Genomic DNA, 22,168 nt, shown 5'->3' with positions numbered 1-22,168 from the left:
CGTTTGCTACTTTGACCCTGTGAGAGCAGGGCCCAACCTTCCGGAAGGGCCCCCAGCTATTGATCAGGTGTCCACTCTCACTGTGACTTCATAAACAGTTTCAAGATACCATTTGGAAGCACAGAATGCCCAATGCACTCACATGCCCATATGCCAAATGCCAACAGTTTTTAAAAACATAAATTCTTTTCCAAAGCTGCTATACCCCATAGCTTTACACACTTGTTAGGTTAGCCCTTTCCAAAAGATACAAGTGTACCAACAAGCCCCTGTGCTCATCGAGATCAACAGCAGATTTCAGTTAGCACAGGTGCGTGCGAAGACCACAAATAGCAGCACACTCCTAAATCCGGCTTTGGGAATGGCCCTCCACTGGATTTCCACAGCACACCATCCCATTCCGAACTGCAGCGTCCTGAAGGAGCGAAGCTGACCTACCCTCACCAAAAGCACTGCCCTCTTTCCATGGGGTTGATTCCTAACATCTGTTCATGTACATTCCTTGCAAGAAGAGGTCAAGTAGGGAGCAGGTTAGAAATCATTTAAACTATGGGAGGAAGCTAAACGGCAAGTGCCAGAATAAAACCACCAAATGGGAAGGGGCCAGGCCCAGATGGCCCGCTTCAGGTAGAAACAGCAAGACGGTGCCAACGCTGCAGGGTTCCCTTAGAAACCAGTGACTCCCTGGAGCGTCACAGAGAGAGAGCTGCTGCAGAGGACCCGACCTCAGGGAGCCAGGTCCCTAGTTTCTGGGTACAACCCACCCCCGCCAGAGCTGGAGTCCAGCCAAGTAATTTCCACAGGATAGAAGACAACACAAAGCAACCACATGGGACAAAGACGGGTGTTACTGAGCCAGCTAGAGCTTGGCAAGGCCTTCCGACACTGGCCCCCGAAGGGTTAACCCTCCCTCCATCCAAGGCCTCTGGGAAGTTCAGCTAGCCACCCTACCACCAACTGCTAATAGCAGTGAACCTGCATTGAGTGCTTATGTACGTGCCGGGCATTTTCACTGGCATTATCTTTTTAAAAATCACAACTCTTACATAGGTGCTATTACTAAACCCATTTTAAAAATGGAGACATCAAAGAGCAAACTACTGAAGCCAAGGTCACTCATCTGGGGAACAGCCAGCAACTGAACCGAGGTCTGTTGCAATCAGGGCTCAAGCTCTGGACCAAAGCTGCACCCTAGAAAGGAGAGGAGGCCAAAGCGGAAGCCGGCTTTCTCCTGGTGGCACTGCGTTCATTTAACTTGGCTCCTAGCTGTGAGACCTCCGGCAAGTCAATGGACTTCCCCGTGCCTCAGTTTCCTCACCCCTAAAATGAAGATAACTCCCTGGCTGGCGTAGCTCAGTGGATTGAGCACTGGCCTGCGAACTAAAGGATCATAGTTCAATTCCCAGTCAGGGCACATGCCTGGGTTGCAGGCTAGTTCCCACCAGGGGATGCATGAGAGGCAACCATACATTGATATTTCTCTCCCTCTCTCCTTCCCTTCCCCTCTAAAAATAAATAAGATTTTTAAAGTGCTCTTTAAAAAATAAATAAAAAATAAAATGAAGATAACAGCAGAACTGTTTCTAAGTCTGAAGGGGGAGGACCTGGGGTCTATCTGAGTGTCTAGCACAGAGTGGGTATGCGGTAAATGTTGGCTGTGATTGCCACAGCATCGATGAGCGCTGTCAGCGGCAGCAAGTGTCAACACTGGTCTCCCCACGGAGCACACAGCTCCGCTGGGGACGCCACACCAACCAGCAGGAAAGGACGAGGAGCCATGTGAGCCACACTGGAGGGGGCAGTGTTAAATGTCAAGGATGGAACAGTTACACAAGCCCGGAACGAAGGGGCAGCTGCCACAACCCTGCTCCCACACGGGGACTCAGCCCAGCAGTTTCTCTTCCTTCTAGGAACAGGAAGTGGATGCAGAGTAAACAAAACGTGCGAAAGTCCTAAATGCAGGGCTTCCCATTAGTCACAGGTGAAGTCAGGCAGGATTCCTGCAAAACAGGCGGGAATATGGGAACTGGAAAACAATGACTAAGCGCGGAGTGCCATGGTCCTCCCCCGCACCGACCCCCTGAAGTCCTCTAATGTCAAGTCTCGGCAAGCGCTGTTAGAGAAAGAGCAAAAGAAAGGAGTGTAGGACAGAAAATAAGGATCCATTCAGAAAAGGCAAGCAAAGGAACGATTGAACAGAATTAGGAAAACCTTTGACACTGAAAAGTTGATTTTAAGGGGAAGAAATGAATATGGAAGTCACTGGCATAAAACTCAGCGAACAGTTTTGACATTCGGTCACGTTCCGTGAAATGGGATTATCTACAGCTCATCTCTAGTTGAGTTACAGTCTTGAGTAGAAAATCTATGAGTGATCACTGCTCATCTAATTTAGTACTAAATCTAGAATGACAGAATGGTTTTTCCTAGCAAGTCAATTATTGGGAAGAGAAGGTGCATTTAAGTTATCTTCTCTCCAAGTCTATTTATCTATTTTTTTGGCATCAAGTACAAATTAAAAAAAGAAAATCTCGCTAGCATTTAAAAAGGAGCAAAATCAAAAGGCCATCCTGATTTGCACTTAACACTGTTGAAACTGTTTGTTACTTCCTGGAAATCCCGAACTTTCCTTTGATGTAAAAAAACAGAAACAATCTGCATGAAGGAATGAGTGTGCCATACCCCTTTGTCCAAAATGATCTCACTTGTTAATGAAAAATGGTAAGTGAATAGATAAATATAGCACAGGAATTTGAGCTAACACGATCTCAGTTTTATTCAAAAAAAGATGCCAAAATGATTACACTAGTTATCTCTGAGTGGTAAGATTATCAATTGCGGTTCAACCTAATGGTAATATGGACGCTGTGGAGGCAAAGCAGAATACTGGAAATCCCTTAGTAAGGAAACTGGCTAGGACTGCAATCCATAGTATTTACACGCCAGACGCGTCCACTGCAGAGTCAATGCTATGAAATGTTTGGTGCACAGCACAGAAGACATGGGTCAAAGGAAACCACACAGTGGTTTATCTACTTAATTACATCATACAACACAATGTAAGTACATAGACAATACGGCACTAACCTGACAGTTTCTTTTCTTTCCCACTACATCTTTTAAATGCCTTTGAGACTATCGAAATAGTAAACCACTGTAATTTCAAAGAGATTATTCCAGGCACAAGTTTTAATGTTGCGAGTTGCTTTTTTCCCCAATAGGAAACGCTTGACTGTTCCATTTTTCCGAGAACCAATTCTCTATCACCAACTGTGTGTCCTCTAGTTCAATTCAATTCTGACACTAACTCCCAGTACAAATCTCACAGATTGAAGGACTCAGCCCCACAAGACTGCCCCCGCTTCAGATGCCAGCTGCAAAGAGGGTCCCGGGCTAACAACCAAGAGAAATTCAGGGCTTCTCACCATCTCCCTCAGGCTGGACACTTTGCTATAATGACTCACAGAACCCAGGGAAGCGCTGTACTTAGGAGTACTGTTTTATTATACAGAGTACAATTCAAGAGAGGCCAAATGGAAAAGATGTATGGGGGAAGTAAGGGGGAGGCACAGAGCTTCCATGCTGTCTCTGGACACGCTGCCCTCCCAGCACAGCGTGTTCACCCATCCAGCTCCCTCCACCTCCTAGTTCCAGAGTTTTGATGGAAGTTTCATTAGTTAGGCATGCTTGACTAAGTCATTGGTCATTGTCAATTAACCCAATCTCCAGCCCCTCGCCCTTTCGCAGGTAACAGGGCTGGGCTGAAAGTTCCAACCCTCTGATCATGTAGTTGGTTCCTCCAGCAACCAGCCCCATCGTGAAGCTATCTGAAGGCCCACGCAGGGTCATCCGTTAGCATGAACTCAGCCTTGATCTAAACAGGCTCCCTACGAATAACATATAATCCTATCACTCAGAAAACACTAAGGGCTTCTGGAGTTCTGTTCCAGAAAACAAGGACAAAGACACAATACACATACTTTTTATTATACCACATGGACTCAAAGTCAAGAGTCTTTACTAATTTGTGTCAAGACGCAATGCCGATCAGCTGTTTTATCACAGGGTTCAAGCAAAAGCAGTCTCTTTCCCTCCTTTAAATCTCCCCCTCTGGTCCTGACCCCTGCCCCCACACACACACAGACACAGGACACACCAAATCTACTTTCTGTGTGGTTATTTCTATAATATATAGGCACCTCATGTATACCAAATTATTTTCAAGGGGGTTATTTTTCCTCCCCCAAATAGGGTCACATTATAAGAAATCGAGGGACTAAGAAAACAGACTTGCCAGAAATGACAGAGATGGAGTCCTTACCCAAGCAGGGTGTTGTAAGTTACCCCAGTGCTGATCTGCATGTTCTAGTTAAAGACACTGCCCTGGACACTGATGGTGTCGGGGTTCACAACCAGTCACCCCAAGATGTGCTTCTGTCGCATGCGGATTGTTCTGAGCTACGAGCAGCTTTAGCAAAGGGCTCGGGAGAAACTTCTGCCTCTCCTTTGACTATCTGGCACACTTGAATTAGGGGCCTTGCCCATTATAAGAGAGTATCAGAAATAACTTCTTTTGACCTGTCTGTAGGGCAAAGTGAACTTCTGTTCACTAAACATCTGCCCTCCTCAACACTCTGCAGTGACCCTGTGAAGCCTGCAAGGTACATTAACACTCCCCTCATTCAGGACGGTCTTATATGCCTCGACCCCCCTTTCTCATTCTGAACCCCCCTTGCATATGGGGTCTCTGACTCTCTCGTATATGAGAAGACATGTGTATGTATTAAATACATGTGTCTGTATTAAATTTGGTTATTTTTGTCTTATTAATCTGTCTTATGTCTATTTGATTATAAACCAGCGAAAAGAACCTTGAGGGCAGAGGAAAATTTTCTTCCTCTCCCACAATGGCCAACCCTCCCCTTGTGGATGAGAGAAAGGGATTCTATGAAGAATAACCTCTCAGGGCGGTCTGATCATAAATCCCTAACCAGACAGGTCATGGCAGGAAGTCATGCCCCAAGTCTGTAACTTCTCTAAAGAAAGGTTTTAAGCCAGCCCTGTCTACTGACTGTTCTTGTGCATCTAGGTTGGCACCTTTGGAAATAACAGCAGTAATACCCCTCAGAAAAGGTATTAATCCTCAGGAGAGCACATAATCTTGTTAGCTGTCCTGTAAGCCAATCCTCACTTTGCTGTCTCCAATCATCCTTACATCCGTCCCTGCTTAGATTTTGAATGCATAAAAGGCACAGAAAAACTGTTATTCTACCAAGCATTTGAGATCTCAGTCCCCAGCATACATCTTCAGTTTAGCCCAAGTATGCTCATAAAAATCGTCTACAGATCTGAACCTTTCTTACAACGACACCCTGCTCACCAGGAGAACCTGAACAACAATAAGGCTAAAATATGAAAATATGTAAGTCTTATGTAAGAAATAGGTAAGTCTTCTAAAAATAAATGTTTAGTGATGAATTCAGAAATCAAGTTGATTTGAATAATTCCAAAGAATTTACTCTAACATAAGAAAAATACACAATTAGGTAGCTAGCTATTCCCACTAATGAACACTTCTTCACACCATCAAGATTATATACTACACTTACTGCATGATTCCCAGCATTTCTTAAACTTTGAAAAGTTATTTCTAGCTACGTACTACAGGTGTTATATTAAAGCCTCTATACTTACACAGGTCAGATTTGTATTACTTACAAAGTGTTATACCATTTCTTTCATCCTCCCAGCGACTGAGGTGTTATAAAGAACCGCTCTTACCTTCCTTCTCGCCTTCTCCAGAGGAGAAAATAGGAAGAGTATCTCAACTGCCTTGATGAAATGATGAGGCCAGGTCTCAAAACTCAGGTCTTCCTGAGCTCACATTGGGGGCCCTTCCATTACATCACCAAGCCTGAGTACCTCTTCTGCCCCCCACGCCCCACTCCACCCCATCCTCGGCCCCCACACCCACACAGTAAAGTGCATAGTTCCGGGAGCCCCCCAGCCGAGCCTCGGCCTCCGCTCTGCAGTAATCTACACTGGCTCTGCAATGACTTTGCCTTTCTTACCTCCCTTAACACCTTTGCCCAGGCTGTTCCCTTTCCCTATGCTCCCTTTCAAGTCCATTTAAAATGCAGGGTCTCCCCAGTCAGGGGTGTCCAACACAAGGCCCACGGGCCGTATGGGGCCCAGGATGGCTATGGAGACAGCCCAACACAAAATCTTCAATTTACTTAAAACATTATGAGATTTTTTTTTTTTTGGTTTTCATTAGTATTTGTGTATTTAATGTGTGGCCCAAGACAACTCTTATTCCAGTGTGGCCCAGAGACGCCAAAAGGTTGGACACCCCTGTAGGCTATTAAGTCTTTAGTGTCGCTGCTGGGGGAGAGCAACCATACATTGATATTTCTCTCCCACTCTTTCTCCTTCCCTTCCCCTCTTGAAATTTATCTTTTTCTCTGTGATCCCACGCAGCACTTTGCCTATACGTCTCTGATTATACCAAACACAATTCTCCATTATTATTCCATAATGAGTTGTCCTCCTCGTTTATCTTCCCCTTCTCAATCACAAGTTTGTGAGGACAGAAACCAAGTTTGTTGTTCATGTTACATATCCTACACAACGCCTAACAGTGGCTCAAATAAGGCCCTCATTTTTAAGTAAATCACACACTGTGTGTAAGAAATATCTGTAAGTTTTATCTGCAAAGACTCTTAAGACACTGACTTGGCATTTTTTTAATGCATGGGAAATGAGCTTCACCTTCAAAACCCAGCTTCGTGGCTCTGTCACCTAGCTATAAGCAATGCCCAAGGCCTCTTCTTTCCTGTCAGTGGTTGTTTTGTGTTTTGGCTTTAATAGAAGGGGGAGGAGGATGGAAAGAATTAAGGAAGCAGCAAAAACATTCAGGCCATACAAGCATATAGCACTAACACGCAAAGAGAAGCGAAGGAATGCCTGTTCGTTAACATCTGCCACTTCGCCAATGCCAGGAAATTCCGGGCTGCTGTTTTTCATAATGTGAATAATTCACGCGATTGTGTTGGAGACTTCCAGCTATGAAGAGCTGCTAGGACATTTGAAAATTATCGTTACTGAGTTCTACTGTGAGAAAGAAAGCCCAGTGAATTCTTCAAATCTCCACCCCTGACAGGAATCTCAGAAAATCACTTTCTGTTTGCATACATGCATGGGAAAGAAGGCTTGGTACATTACGGGTAGTGAAAAGAATTTGTTTGTTTTTAACCTGTCTGACACTTAACCTTACTTATGTGACACTTTATGTACAGGTTCTTTGTAAATCTTCAATCACTCGGCTAAACTCATCCGGCCAGTCAAGAAGAGTAATATCATAAGCTGTCTTAGTTGTGTCTTTTCAAGAAACTGAAATCTATTTTCCCCTAATCTACCTTATGCCAAAATTTTATAAAACCCATTTATAAAGCTAATGGCATGTAAATTGGATTACTCCCTTCAAATGTTTACTCTAAAAGCAAATAAACAGTCCATGAAGAATTTCTTGGACAATTGACCATTCTCTACTTAAAACAAAATCTACATTCCGTTTATAAGATGCCTTGGTTTTCTCCTTAAGTAGGTGGACCTACAATTTTTTTAAGTAAAAAAAAATAAATAAATATAAACCTCTCCTCCTTTTACAGGTGGCGCTGAGCACAGTTACATGAAATTTCATATAAAGAATACTTGAGAGCCATGAACACACACCTCACTTTGGCTTCCACTCATCTGTGACTTGAGTGAGACATTTCACTTCTCTGCATCTTGAAACTGTAAGTCTCAGTTTCCTCATCTCTACAGAGAATATGGCAACCTGCTCCTTGCAGTGGCTGCGAGAAGTAAATCTGATCAGGCGATCAGGTATCTGAGCATGTCTTCAGTGTGCTGTGCGCAGCCTCAGGGGCTCTAGTTAGACCCAATACAGTGGAAACAATTGCCTATAATTATGTTAAATAACACGGAATGGGTGCGACATGTATTCATGGACTCCAAGGAGATAAAATCAGTGAAAATACCTAGGAAAGGTTTCCTGGAAGTGTTACCCTCGATTTCAGCTTGAAGGATGGGCTGAGAACAGAGAATGTGGATAGCCCACAGGAGGGCAGGGATTTCCAGGTTAAAATAACCCTCCTATTTCTTCCATCTCTTATCTCCCTTCCTCACAATATCCTTAGGCAGCATCACCTGGGCCTGTGCTACACTGAAGCAAATATTCCAGTCCCTTCCCCGACCTAAAGACTCAAACACGCTTGGGTGGGGCCCAGTGACCTGTGTTTTAACTGCCCTCTAGTTAATTCTGATGCAGGCTTGAATCTGGGAACCGCTGCTGGTTTTGCTTGCTTTCCCGTTCGCTCTTCTATGACCTGGAGGCCTCCTCAGCTGACTAACAACAACATTTTTACAAGTTTAAACTTCATTTCCTCCAGAAAGTCTTGCTCAACTGGACTCTCATCCCGCGCCCAGCTGCCGGTGAGGTGCTCTGGCCCTGGGCCACACTTTCCCAATGGAGGAGCCAGTGACGCTTTATCTGGATGGCCTGTTTAATCGTCTTCCCTGATAACCTGTTACTTTCTTAAAGGCAGGACTGAGTCTGTTTTGTTCACATCCCTTTTCCCCAGGGTCTTGTACACAGTTAGGCAGCTTACTAATATTTGCTGAAATAATAAATACATCAGAAACTTAGCCCATGAAACAAAGGTATAAAAGAAAGGTATAACATATTATGAAATATGATATGGACACAATTAAGAGGCACGGGTTGTAGAAACACAACTGAATTTAGATTGTCTTTGGAAAGGGCTTCATGAATGAATTTAGGTACTGAACACCTTTGGGCTGAAAATTTTCATCAGCACTCCCAAATGTACCAATGTCTCACCACACTCACTCAATAAAGGCAGTACTTGCTTACTTTTTTATTGTCATTCTTTTTATCCCTGTGACCAGATTTTTCCACCTTGGGTTCAGAGAATATAGCTCATAGGCTGGCAGACAAGGCAGACTCTCATCAACTTGGGAAGTGATGGGGGGAAGAGACTACAGCTAAGATTTGTGGGTGAACCTTGGAAAGCCCTACCTCTTTGCTTCATTATAAAGAAAAAGCCTCAGGCCGAGTCAGAACACCTGAATTCCAGCTCTGGCTTCCTTCCTTCCACCCAACATTTAAATATCTGCTCTGTTCTGGGTCCTGTGCTTGGATCTGAGCCTTGGACAGTGACCAAAACACATAACGTGGCCCTCCCCCACCAAACCTAACGGTCTGCTCCACTGCTTCTGCTGCTTGCAGACAATGGCCTTGCCCACCTTCCCAGGCCACTGAACCTCTCGGGCTCAGCTTCCCCATCTGCAAAGACAGGGATTAACTACACATTGACCCCAAGTCCCCTCCAACTCTGAAAGTATACATTTAAAAACAACACAGTTAGTCTCAGAAATGAGTCAGCCAAAGCCATTCTTCTCAGGGCCTGCACACCCCAGATCCAGAGCTGAGAAAGTGGACCCTGGAACCCAGGAACCAAGGGCAAATGTTGACCCAAGAGCTTTGCCAGAAAGCTGGGTCCACCTCAATGAAGGTGTCCAGCTCGGACACAAAGGGAAGAGTCCTGGGCAGTTTCCTTCCTTAAGGAAACCCGCTGGAATCCAGGCTTTGCTAACTCAGCTTCCTTGCCTACTGAGTAAGAAGCTTTGGGGAGATTATGTAGGTCCCTTCCAGCCCTAAGGCTACAGGATTCTACTTCTCTTTCTAATTTGTTTTTTTCAAGCACCAGCAAACAATTAACTCAATTCTGCCACTATCCGTGGGGAGACAGCATCAGACCCCCACACCACCCCCACACCACCCCAGTTAAGGGCTTCGATCACACACATTTCAGATGTCACCCGTGCTTCTGACCAACGGGCTGTAGATCGCGGGTTACAAAGACCTCCCCCCCTTCAGGTCTGATTGATTTTTTTAGAGAGCCTCACAGAACTCAGCAAAACAGCTCACATATTAAACTGCTGGTTCATTATAAAACGCTATAACTCAGGAACAGCCAGATGGAAGAGATGCACAGGTATGAGAAAAGGGCAAGGAGCTCCTACGCTCTCCTGGGCATGGGCACCCCTCTCCCTCAGCTTCACGTGTTCCCCATCCTGGGAGCACATCAGGCCTGGTTCAAGAGTTTTTCCAGAGCTTGGTCTGCAGCCTCCAGCCCCTCCCTCTTTCCCTAAGCAGAAGTCAGTGAGGGGCGGGGGCTGGCTGAAAGGGCCCACCCTCTATTCACTTTCAGGTACCACCCTAAGTCACTCCCTAGCATAGTCAAAAATCATGCCAATAGAGTAATTACATCAAACCTTAGGGGAAAAAACTGTCAAAATTGTATGGCTAAACCTATAGATGAACTGGCTAGAGATAAACCAATCAGTGAAGCTTCCAAAATTCTTCCCCCAAAAAAGTGTCCCATAAAGGTAATGTTTCCTTTCCTTTTTCCTCTCTCCTTTCTTGCCTAATTTCAGTAGCTAAGTGGCTCAGTCCTGCATATCTCCTGTGTCCCAAGAGAGTTCCCTGCTAAGCCCACTGGTCCCTATTCCTCCCCCCTTCCCCTGCAACCTGGGGCAACTACCCAACAAAGTCTTCTCAAAGCCCCCCTGCCTGATACACACTACCTTCAGCATCCAAGACTCAAGAGCAAGATGACACAGGATATCCAAAAGGAAAATCCCATCTGACAGCTGTGGCAGGTTAGTAACTGGTTAGCATTTGGCTAAGGACAGAATGCTAATAATACTCTTTTTTAACACTTACTACACGCCAAACACTGTGCTATGTACGTTTTATCTCCATCCAAGTACTAACCAGGCCCGGTCCTGCTTTCCTGCTGAGATCAGACAAGATCGGGCACATTCAAGGCAGTATGGCAGTAGACCATGCATGTTACCTCAAAACAAGCATCCACGAGGCAACTCTGCCATATTTCTCCATAATACAGATAAGGAAAGTGGTTTAAAGTTTCCCCCTCTGATAATAGGCACTTTATTAGTGGTTCTACACAGAGATGCGTGGACAAACTAGGGGTAGGAGAGTCAGGAAGAGCTGGCAGTGGCTTGGGACCCTGGCAAAGACGAGAAAGTAGGGCCTTGGGATATCTCAGAGGGTTATAGAAAACCAGTTCCCCAAGTTCACATAGTTTGGCAAAACGATCCTCAAGGTGAGATGACTGGGCACAGAAACTCAGTTTGCCTGGGGTACCTGCCACCCTCTGCCCATTCCTCCCTCCCCAAAAGGTCCCTTGGGTGGATTCCATTTCTTTTCTCCCTCACAAAGACAACAGTGTCAATAACCGACAGAACAGAAATCTGGCCTAATTCCTCCATCAAGGGTTCATTACAATGGCCACCAAGAATAAACAAAACTTCAGCTTTCCCCACATAGCTTATTTTATTAGATTCTACACTAGGACACCAAAATAGTGCCTTTTTTTTTTTTTTTTTTTTTTTTGCGAAGCGCCACTCATTTAAGGAGCCCTTTTCTCCATAGGGTATTTTACTATTTTGAGCAGTTTTACACTTGGCTGCCCACAGATAAGAATATATGAGTCATGAAAGAGGAGATGCAGGACCATGATCCCTCATCTGAAAACCTGGGGTTCAGACGAACCTCAAAATTCCAACTGTGATTCTAGAAAAGTAATGCAATGTGTTCAGCACACATTATGTAACACTTAGAGGTCAAACTCATTAACATAACTGCAGCAAACGTTAGCAATATTCACACGGAGATAAATATATACTATGGAATCTCACATTGGTTCAGATTAGGGTTTGCCACCACAGAACAAGCAAAAAGCCTCAAAACAATGTTTTGATTTTCAGCTTTCAGAATCATCCATAAAGGATCATGGGCATATGCAAATGGATTCGATTTTTTTTTAAAAAATAGTCATCACACCACTAATCAAAACCATACAAACTCAAAACAATCAAGATACTGATTTTTAAAAAATCGTCACTAATCAAAACCATACAAATTCAAACGATTAAGGTACCGATTTTTAAAACATAGTCGCTAATCAAAACCATACAAACTCAAACAATTAAGGTACCAATTTTTACACTACAAATCAGCAAATACACTTTTCAGGGAAAATGACAATGGTATGAAAAGTGAGTCCTTCGACTGTTGCTGAGAATATAAACTGGGACACCCTGCAGGTCACCAACACTGATGTCCCCAGTGCCTCAATAACATGAATACCGCCAACCCCCGGGACGCCTTTTCAGGAACTGCTTTGCTGGGAATTCATCAATATCTAGACAAAGCTTCATGCATAGATGGTCACTGAAATAGTGAGTTTTAAAATTCATTTGAAAATAATTAGCAACAACTGAAATTTCCTAAAATAGAGGCACAATGAGGTAAAACGGAGTGAATCCATAAAACAGAATATGATGCAGCCATTTTTTTTGAGTACAGGAAAATGAAGAAACCTTTGTGTAGAACATTAAGTGAAAAACACAAGACATAAAATTATATTTGCATGATCCTATCCAAATAACATAGAGAGAAAGAGAAAAAAGAGAGAAGACCAGAATGAAACGGCCGAACAGGCGAGTACCTTGGAGTAATGAGATCCCTTTTTCCTCAAACTTTAAATCTTGTGGGGAATTTTCCAAAAATATGAAGAGCACTGTATTTTAGCTGAGAGAAAATGGGAAAAGAAGATTTGGCGACTTGCCTCCCAGTCGATGGCAGCAAACTCACGAATCTGGGGTGTCGCTCTGGGCTTTTATATATTCACAATGAATCTATCATTGCAAGACCATCACCACCTCCAGGATGAAAACCTTACACTGTTAGTGGTATACACATATTAGAGAGTTTGGTTCAAATTATAATATCCTCCCAAACTGATGGACACCTTGGGGAAGAAATACAGAAAAAAAATACACAGGATAAAAGATAAATGCCACTTTGCCATTTGCTAAGACCTTTCGGAGGCAATAGCTCCTTTGACCCTACTAGCAGGCAGTAAGGCAGGCAAAGACGGGAGCTGGCACACGCCCATTTTCCAGGGGAGAGAATGGAAGCAGACAGCCACACTCCCGAAAGTGGCAGTGCCTCTTCTCGACTTTTGACTCAAGTCCAGGACTCTGACTTCAATGCTCTTTCTACTATATTTTGCCATCCCCCTTGGTAATTCTTTATAAATATCTTAGAATTAAAAAAAATTCTCACTTGAAAGAAAAAAAGTGATTTGGCAATATTAATAATAAGAACAGGCTTTAGAACTGAATAGATCTGACCAAGGTCAAAATTCAAATTTGAGTGACCTTTTCTTTTTTTTAATTTTATTTTTAAAGTACAGTTTACCTTCAATATTATTTTGTATTAGTTTGAGGTGTATAGCACTGGGGATAGACAACTATATACTTTATTGAGTGACTTTTTCAAGCTAACTTCTCAGAGACCCAATTTTTTCATCTATTAGGAAAAAGAATATTTAACTTATTCCAATATTTATTACAGGACAGAGTGGTATAAGAATGTAATGACCTGAGTGCATAGCCCAGAGCCAGCCACAAAACAGGTACGATAACATTGCGTTCCTTCCTTCAAAAAGAGTAGAGTGTCTGTTATGCACTCACTCCAAATTCCAGTTACAGTCCTTGATGGCCACACCACACTCCTTACTCCACCTGCTTTCTGCAGCCCATCAAATCTTTACCAGTTATTGATGTAACTGCCCTAAAATAATTAGAAACCACTCAACATAACAGTTTTAAACAATGACAATTTAAATTATTTTGTCAGTTTTAAATAATTTCTCATTATATAATTAAACTTCAACTTCAGAACCAAACAATTCTTGAAAAAGTAACAGTATTCTTTTTTTTTACTCCTATCACCTGGGCCTTTGACCTCTCTCATTCAAGTTCAACTACTGAAACTCCCAAATAGACTGTTTGATTAATTTCTTTGGTGCAGGATGGGGGGTGGGAGGGGAAGAGAGGGAATGACAAGCACTTCTCAAATTTTTCATTTCCTCTTTAAATTAAGCTTGGTCTTGGAATCCCAAGCTTCAAGGGGTGCTTTCTCAAAATATTCTGTCTACTGATTATGTTTGATGTGGATGTACATCTGAGTAGCTATCGGGCCAAAGGAGAACCAGATTTAATAAAGCTTATCTTTGGCATCTAAATGAGGAGTCAGGAGGCTGGATGGCAGCCCACAGAGCCCAGGGAGAGAGCACTTCTTATTCACCAGTCCCTGGACCTTTGCCGCCCACTCCTTACTAGAAGGTCGTGCCCACTGTCACATAGTGAAACAAGCCCAAAGGTTGAGTAACCAGAGAACTTAAGGACACACATAAGCCAAGATGTGAAAAATCATCCCTTCTGCTGCTTATGGCATAGAGTTTCAAATGCTGTTACTGAGAGACAGCAATTTAATGAGATTCTCCTACTAGGCAGGAAGTGAGAGACATGGCCACTACCCACTGTGAAGTTATCTGTTCTACTTTCTCCTGCTTCCCATCTTCTTATAACCTCATGCTTACAATTTTTTGTCTCAAACTCCCTCTCTTAGAATCTCAACAGGACTGCCCAGGCTAATTTCTGTTCTGTTTTCTCACTCGGGAGCAGTGGGTACAGTGGAAAATGAATGAATGAACTTTGGAATTAAGCTGGCTAGGTTATCAAAGATAAAGATACAAATAAAGATACACACACACACCCCTGCTAGTGGTTCTGCTTCTCTGATTAAATGCTGGCTGATAGACTAGCTATGTGATGTTGGACCAATTGTTTAACTGCTCTGGGCCTCAGCTGCCTCACAGAAGTAAGAACTTCATAGTATTATGAGAAATAACCGTAAAAAATGCATATGAAGTGCCCAACTCGAAACTTGGCACACAGCAGGTACTCAACATTACTTCCCATTTCTTTCTACCTCCCTAACATTCTCTACAAACATTAGCACTGTCTTAGATTCCACTGGGTAACCAATGCTGACTGGTCAAGTCTCAAGTCACCCTGACACATTTATACTCTGGATTCTTTCCTTTTTAGACACCTTATTCTTCTCAAGTGATCCATTTCATTAAGACAGAGAGAGAGAGAGAGATTACTATGCGATTAGATGACAGTTTTCTTCATTCTAGTCCTGAGAGCTGGTGCTGCTCGGAGATCCAAGGAAACACAAACCTACTCTAGGGACAGTTTTCTCTGGTTGATGCAGCATGTGCTGAATTTTACTCCCAGGTTAAGCTCCTCAAATTCTGGAGACACTGACTTTGTATCTCTAACTACTGTCTACAACCTCGGGTCCATTTTGAACCTGGTAACGCACTGACCTGTCTCAGCAATGACACACAGGCTGAAACCAAAGTCTCCCATCCTATAATCATGTCACTAATTGCCACCTCCCCAGGGTGGATGGCTGGAGGAAATACGTGTCTGCTAATAAAGGCTCAGGAGATATACCGAATTTTTCAGACTGTAAGACGCACTAGACCATAAGATGCACCTAGGTTTTAGAAGAGGAAAATAGGAAAACATTTTTGAAGTAAAAATGTGGTAAAATATTTACTAACATAAATAACAGGCTGCTGCCTGCCTCCCCACCCCCCAGCGAGCCAGGTAAGCTACATTCCAACTATAAGATGCACCCCCTTTATCCCCAAATTTGGGGGAAGTCCAAAAAATACGGTTTGTGCCATTCTGTTTCCTTTCTAACATGCTCTGTTTTCTATGAAAAAGTGAAAGCCAAAGTGAAGAACAGTGTATGTTTTTATGGAGGAGATAGTCACAGTTGGGAGACTTCCAGATGCTTATTATTTGGACCTGAAGAGGAGCTGCTCAAGCTTAGAACAGCTCGCTGACCTAAAATTCTAGGTCGTGGTGACCCCAACTGGCCAAGAAGGTATATATTTATAATTATTTTTAAACTACTCAGTAAGGTGGCAGTTAAGAGGGGGAATGGTGGTAAGGAATCCCTGGTGCCTACAGTTATAAAAACAAGAGTTTGACATAGGACTTCCATAAAACTTACATATCCTCTTAGATTTCAACGACAAATTCCTGCTCTGAATTCATCACTGGAGATGACACTTTATCAACTCAGTTGGCAGCTTCCTGCTCTGACCACATTAGGTTCCTTTTGTGGTGACAGGACTCGACTAAGAAAAAAACGTAAGTTTACAAACACGCCTTCCCTTTTTCCAAGCCTGATTCATACAGGATATGTGAGAAGAAATCTGAAATTCCCAACCTGTTACAAAAATTCATCCACCACTAAAATAAATGAAAACTTGGAAAGTAAAGAAATTGAAACTCCCCAAGGTTTTAAATTATACAGCGGCGGGGGGGGGGGGGGGGGGCGGAGTGGCGACAGCGCCACTGCACCGGGTCCCCTGTGTCACGCTCTTCCGCTCGTCGGGCCTTTGAGGACAGGGGCGGCACAAAAGGGGTTGGCGGGTCTCGGAGGTGCCGAGCGGAAGCGCACCTGAAGCGTGCAAGACCGGGCTCGATCCGCACACCCGGGACAGCTCAGAGGTGGGGGCAGGGGTAACAGGTCCGCCGAGAAGCCAGCGAGCAGAGTGAAGGCGGGAGCCCCGCAGGCGGGAAGGGAGGGATCAGAGCGGTCGCCAAGCTCCGCGAACTCTCGGGCCACCCCGGACACCTCGCATCCCGCGACGGGCCGGGAATAGAGCTGCGCGGGGCGCAGCGGGGCTGCAGTCTCTATCCCTAGCCTTCTCTTACGAGCCCCAGCGCTAACGGGGAACTCACCCGGGGCCACGAGCGGCAAACTCACGGCGCCTCCCACAAAGACAGCAGCAGTGAGCACGGCGGACCCCGGGAGTCCCCGGGAAGCCATCGCCAGGTCCCTTCGCCCTCCTCCCAGACCTGGGACGCCTCGTCCAGGGCTCAGGCAGAAGCCACGGATCTGGAGGTGGCTGGAGGAAGAAGTGGTTGAGCTCAACCCCAGCGCGCGGCAACCCCGCCCCGATGCGAACCCCACCCCACCCTGGACCCTCCCCTCCAGTCCCACCCACCTCTGCTCCGCCCCGCCTCTCAGTGCCTTGCCCCGGGCTCCGCCTGACTTCGCGTAAGCCCATGTGGCCCCGCCCCTCGGCCGCCCACCTCAGCCTGGCCCCGCCCCGCCCCTCCCAGCCTGCTGTCTTTCCCGGTCTGGATAGGCCATGGCCCCACCCCTCATTCCCCGCCCACGGAGACCGGGCCCCGCCTCTTCTCAAGGAGTCCGCTTCCTTTCCTAGTCTGGTTTTACTGATACTGGGAGAATAGCCCGGGAGCCCGGGGCGAGAGCAGAGTGGGATTGCATTCCCTGGCTTTAGTACCAGGCGGACGTGGAAACAGGAAAGCAACAGGGGAGGAAGCTCTGTATGCAGACATGGCCAACATTGGCGTGGGCGCTATCTTTTTTCTCCATTGCCATCTCTTTTTGGCTGGCATTCTCCTCCGTGACTGGTCTGAGTGGGCCGCTGCGCTGGATGTCAGGTTCCACTGTTTGAAAATTTAGAGAAGGCAAATAATTTAAATGTCGTCCTATCTCTGCTTCCATTTAAGCTACTCCTATTAGTGGGGGTGGGGGGAAACCTGTACATACCTCCAGGAATACATTGCTTTTTCCAAAAAAAATCATTTGCCTACATGACACCTTGCAAATACTTTCACCCGGAAGTAGTTCTTCGAGTGCCTAGTCACTTATTATCTCCTTACATCCTTACATCAGCTCTGCAACCTGAGTAGTATACACATTTCACAGGCGGGGGAGTAAACCCAGAATGGCTGCAATAGATTGGAATTAGCTCATCTTTTTTGTGTTTGCTTCCAGCTATGCGGCGCCTGGCAGAATGGAATGATAGCACACACTAAGGGATTAGAACTGATTTTTGAAGTTAAATCATCATTCCAAGCACTGATTGAACTCAGAGCCCTTCTCTGAGTAGTTACCTCTTTACTTCACTTTGGAAACCCCTAAAGCAGAGTGGTCAGGCTTTGAGAAAATACTAACACCGATAAGGCCAGGGGCTGGGGCCTGGGGGTGTTCAGAGAATGGAGTTCTTCCTTGACCTGGCTAACAGCCTCCAATTTTCAAAGGAGGACTATTTTTCGCTGAGCCCTCCATGCAATCTACTAGACTCATGCAAACATTTGCACTACTGTGGGATTGCCACTGACAGAAGCTCCACCCCTACAGATGGCTGGGCTGAGTGATAGAGCCTCTGCCCTTTGAAGTCCAGGCGGGCACTGTGTGTCCTGTGCACAGCTGTCCGCCCGTCCTGCAGTCTAGGTGGTGAAGTAGTTTTATACCAACATAAAAAAAACTGAGAACAGCTGAAGGGAAAAGAGGTCAGTGTAGGTTTCTAACTAAAAAAAGGAAAGAGTCCTGAGCCTAGAAATTACACTGTAAACTGTAAGTTGCAGCCAGCTGTATAATTTGCAGCGCCCAGTGTGAGACAAAAACACGGGGCCTTTTGTTCAAACATTAAGAATTTCAAGGCAGCAATAGCAGAGCATTAAGTTGATCATGGAGTCCTAAGCGTGGGGTCCTGTTCAACTGCAGCCAAAAATCTAGTTTGGGAACATAAACTGGCAAAATGCTTGGACAAAGAGATGCATTCAAATTTTAAAGTATCACTTTAAAATCCAATGATGTTTCACTCTCTTCTTGTGAAGATTGTACTTTCTATTAAAAAAATAAGATCCGCCGCGACCAGTGTGACTCAGTTGGTTGGGCATCATCCTGCAAAGCAGAAGTACACCAGTTCGGCATACCTGGGCCTCAAGTTCAGTCCCTTGTCAGGGGATGTACAAGAGGAGGCAGTTAGATGTTTCCCTTTCACATCAGTGCTTCTGCCCCTCTGTTTCTCCCTTCCTTCCTCGATCTCTAAAGATAAATAAATAAAATCTTTAAAACACAATGGCAAGATCATTCTAAACAACATATTTGAATCGGATGTCTGTTGCGACTGTCCAAAAATAAAAATACAACCCAGTAAGTAAAACTGGAGGAAACAATAGTAATCATCTACCAAGCCCCTTACTTTACAGATGAGAGTTAAGTGACTCGCCTGATATCTCATACCTAGTATGAGGCAGGGTTGAAACCGAAGTGTCTGAAATTTTCCTTCTCAGACTTCCCCATGCAACATGAATGCTTGACACTCTCTGTATAGACATCTTATACTGTCACACAACCGTGTAAGTGCATTTGCACATCATGTTAAAAGGAGAAATACAGGAAAGAAAGAAAGGAAGGAAGGAAGGAAGATCAAGCTTAAATCGTTTTTTGTGTGTGTTTTTTTTACAAGCAAAGCTTTTTTTTTTTTTTTAATCTTTAGAGGGGAAGGAGAGAGGGGGAGAAACATCAATGTATGGTTGCCTTTCATGCATCCCTGCTGGGAATTGGCCTGCAGGGAACCAGTCTGCAACCCAGGAATATGCCTTGACTGGGAATCGAACCGCGATCCTCTGGTTCGCAGGCCTGTGCTCAATCCACTGAGCTACACCAGCCAGATCTACTTAAATTGTCTTTTAGATACTTATGACTACACACTTGTCACACAATCTAAAAGCCCCACATATGCATATGTAAAAGTTTTTGCTTACTGTTTTATTTTAAATGGGAAAAGAAGAGCTGGTTGGCCAATAATTCAATGTGAAGATTCCAATGCGATGGAAGTTCTCTTCTGTGTTAGGAAGGGGATGTCATATTTCTTCTGAGAAAATAAAAATAGACGTAGCAAGACTAAGTGGTTTTCCCATTGTTTCAGAAGTCAAATTAAAGTACAGTAGGTAGAAACTATGGCATGGCAACAATTGATCTCATTTATTCAGGGCTTGGATTTAGCCTGATCCCATGGCTAAAAAAGTAACACTTTTCCTGTGTTCCTTCATCAAGTCCTCACAATTTCCTATTTTGGGAAGTAGTGTTACTGATCCTCACTTTGAAGCTGTGGGGACTGGGATCTGAAGGACAAGGCACTTACCCAAGTCACACAGCTGCTCTCTGCGCTGCCAGGACTCAAATCCAGGATCTTCTTGCTCCAGGCCTGCACTTGAACTTCTTATACTGTTCTGCCTCCAAAATGCAGAATACTAGCCGATCAGCTCTCCTTTTTGAATTCTCTCAACAATTCCTTTTATATTTTTTATCCAAGGAGAATAATTATTTATGTATGGAAATGGGTTATGAATAAGGTTCTGTATTTTGTTGATTTGTTATTTGTCTGTTTAGAGTTATTTTCCAATTTCTCTCTCAGAATTTGGTTGATTATTCCCCTTAGTAAAAATATTTCCTGTTTACCTCTGGGCTGCTAAGGTGGTAATTTTCATCACCGTCATTTAAATGTGTAAGACTCAGTTGGCTGGTCTTTACTCTGATTAATGTGGAACATGCTTCCGCAGAAGATCACAGAATTTCCTCTGTCTGTGATTTAGATGTAGTCAGTCTTTCCTTTTGAGCAGTTATATCCAGGAGAAAAGGCCACAGTTCTTTAAGAAAATAAATTTGCGGGGAAATAAAATGATACTTTATACAAAGTAGGGTTATTTCTACCTGACGAGTATGTCCTGTGTTCTTAGTGACTGACTAAGGGTAGAAGGGGAGTGTCACCGCACATTTAGTAAAAGATCCCACCCTTGCTTAGAGAAATGAAATGGAACAACTGGTCAGAGGCACAGGGGTCAGGGGATAAAGCCCTGCCAAAGGCGCTCTTGGCAACTTTTGGCAGCTTCTCTTCGGCCAGTCTTCGTACCCATATAACTCAGGAGAGCAACAACTGATTTCTTAAGTTCCCCATCCAGCCCTTAGAGTTTGCACCGTAATGAGTAATGACATGAGCAGGTTCATGGTGCCAAAGTCGGGCTCAACTGTAGGGTTTCCCAACATAATTGACATTGTAGGGTGACTATTTGTTGCATTGTAGGATGTTTAGCAACCTCCCTGGCCTCTACCAACTAAATGCACTCTCCCCCCAGTTGTGACAACCCAAAACATCTTCAGACATTACCAAATGTGCCCTGAGGGACAAAACTGACTCCAGTTGAGTAATCCTGAGCTAAAGGAATTCCAAAACAGTTGTCAGGTTTGCAGCTGGAGGCTCTGAGCAAGGCTTCGTGGTAAAGGAGCGATTTGAGCTGAGTCTAAAGGAAGTGCAGGGATTAATGGAGAGGTGAGGGAAGTGTATGAGCTTACAATGACAGAATTCACATGGTGCGGGCTGCACACAATGATGAGTGTGCATGAAGGAAAGAAAAAGAGAATGGGTCAGCAGTAACCGTGGGCGTAGCTGGGCATAATAGTTTCAGAGAGCTGAGAATTTCAAGTGCTCGTGAATTATCGTAAGTGATAATAAAGGACTCTATCACCAAAACAGATATTTTTAAGGATGATGAGAAAAAGGGTCATTATTCAATTAGATAGTTTTCTTCATTAATCAGGAAGGTACTCATACAGCAGTCCGATTTTGCTGGCTTGTCCAACAGACTTCGGAAGACTCTGATCCTTCGGTTCACAATGGCCTCCTCAATCTCTCCCTCAGTTCCTGAACCACTGCCCGCTGGGTTTTGTCACATGGGCATATGTTCTCCTGAAAATTTCACTTAAGGAACTGAGACCATTTGCTGGCAGGGCCGCAAAATCAGATGTCTATATGTACATTGATGCAGTTGCTCTTAGTAAAGAACAACAGAGGGTTATAATGAAGAACCTTGTGGTTCCGGCCCAATACAACCACAAATGCAGGTTTAAGAGGACGGACTACAAAATTCAAGGTGTCTGTTTTAAACAGGCTTCCTTTGGATTATAATTAACAGAAACCTAAACACTAGCTCAATATACAGTCAGTTTATTGTAGGGATAAGCAGTCTCATAGATATAAAAGGGGCCAGGGCTCAAGCTTCAAGCAGAACTGGGAACAGTAATAGTACATACAGGAAGGGAGGCTTCTCTGTCTATTTCTTAGGCTGACACACTGTTCCCACTTCTACCTCCAGGCAAGCATATGTTTTCTCTCTGTTTCTTTGTCTGTTTCCTTCTATCTCTCTGTCTCTGTTTTTCTATCCCTATATGCTCTCTAACTCTCTCTCTCCTCGTTTCTCTTTCTCTGTGCCATCTTCTGCTTATTTGACGCTTACC

General features: G+C 44.3%; 1 protein-coding gene across 1 annotated transcript in view; it reads right to left on the bottom strand.

Annotated features, from left to right (window-relative positions):
• Nucleotides 1-16,998, bottom strand: part of RELL1 (RELT like 1) — a 60,265-nt gene extending 43,267 nt beyond the window's left edge. Inside the window, exon 1 of the mRNA XM_037132506.2 lies at nucleotides 16,795-16,998. Coding sequence (XP_036988401.2) covers nucleotides 16,795-16,882 — 88 coding nt within the window. The 5' untranslated portion in view covers nucleotides 16,883-16,998. The remainder of the gene's footprint in view (nucleotides 1-16,794) is intronic.
• Between the last annotated feature and the right edge of the window lie 5,170 nt (nucleotides 16,999-22,168).

This window comes from Artibeus jamaicensis, unplaced genomic scaffold, assembly GCF_021234435.1.
Source record: "Artibeus jamaicensis isolate MK-2021 breed Jamaican fruit bat unplaced genomic scaffold, CSHL_Jam_final contig_76, whole genome shotgun sequence".
Classification (NCBI taxonomy): Eukaryota; Metazoa; Chordata; class Mammalia; order Chiroptera; family Phyllostomidae; genus Artibeus; species Artibeus jamaicensis.
Note: the sequence above shows the minus strand (reverse complement) of the source record. Positions and strands in the feature narration are given on the sequence as shown.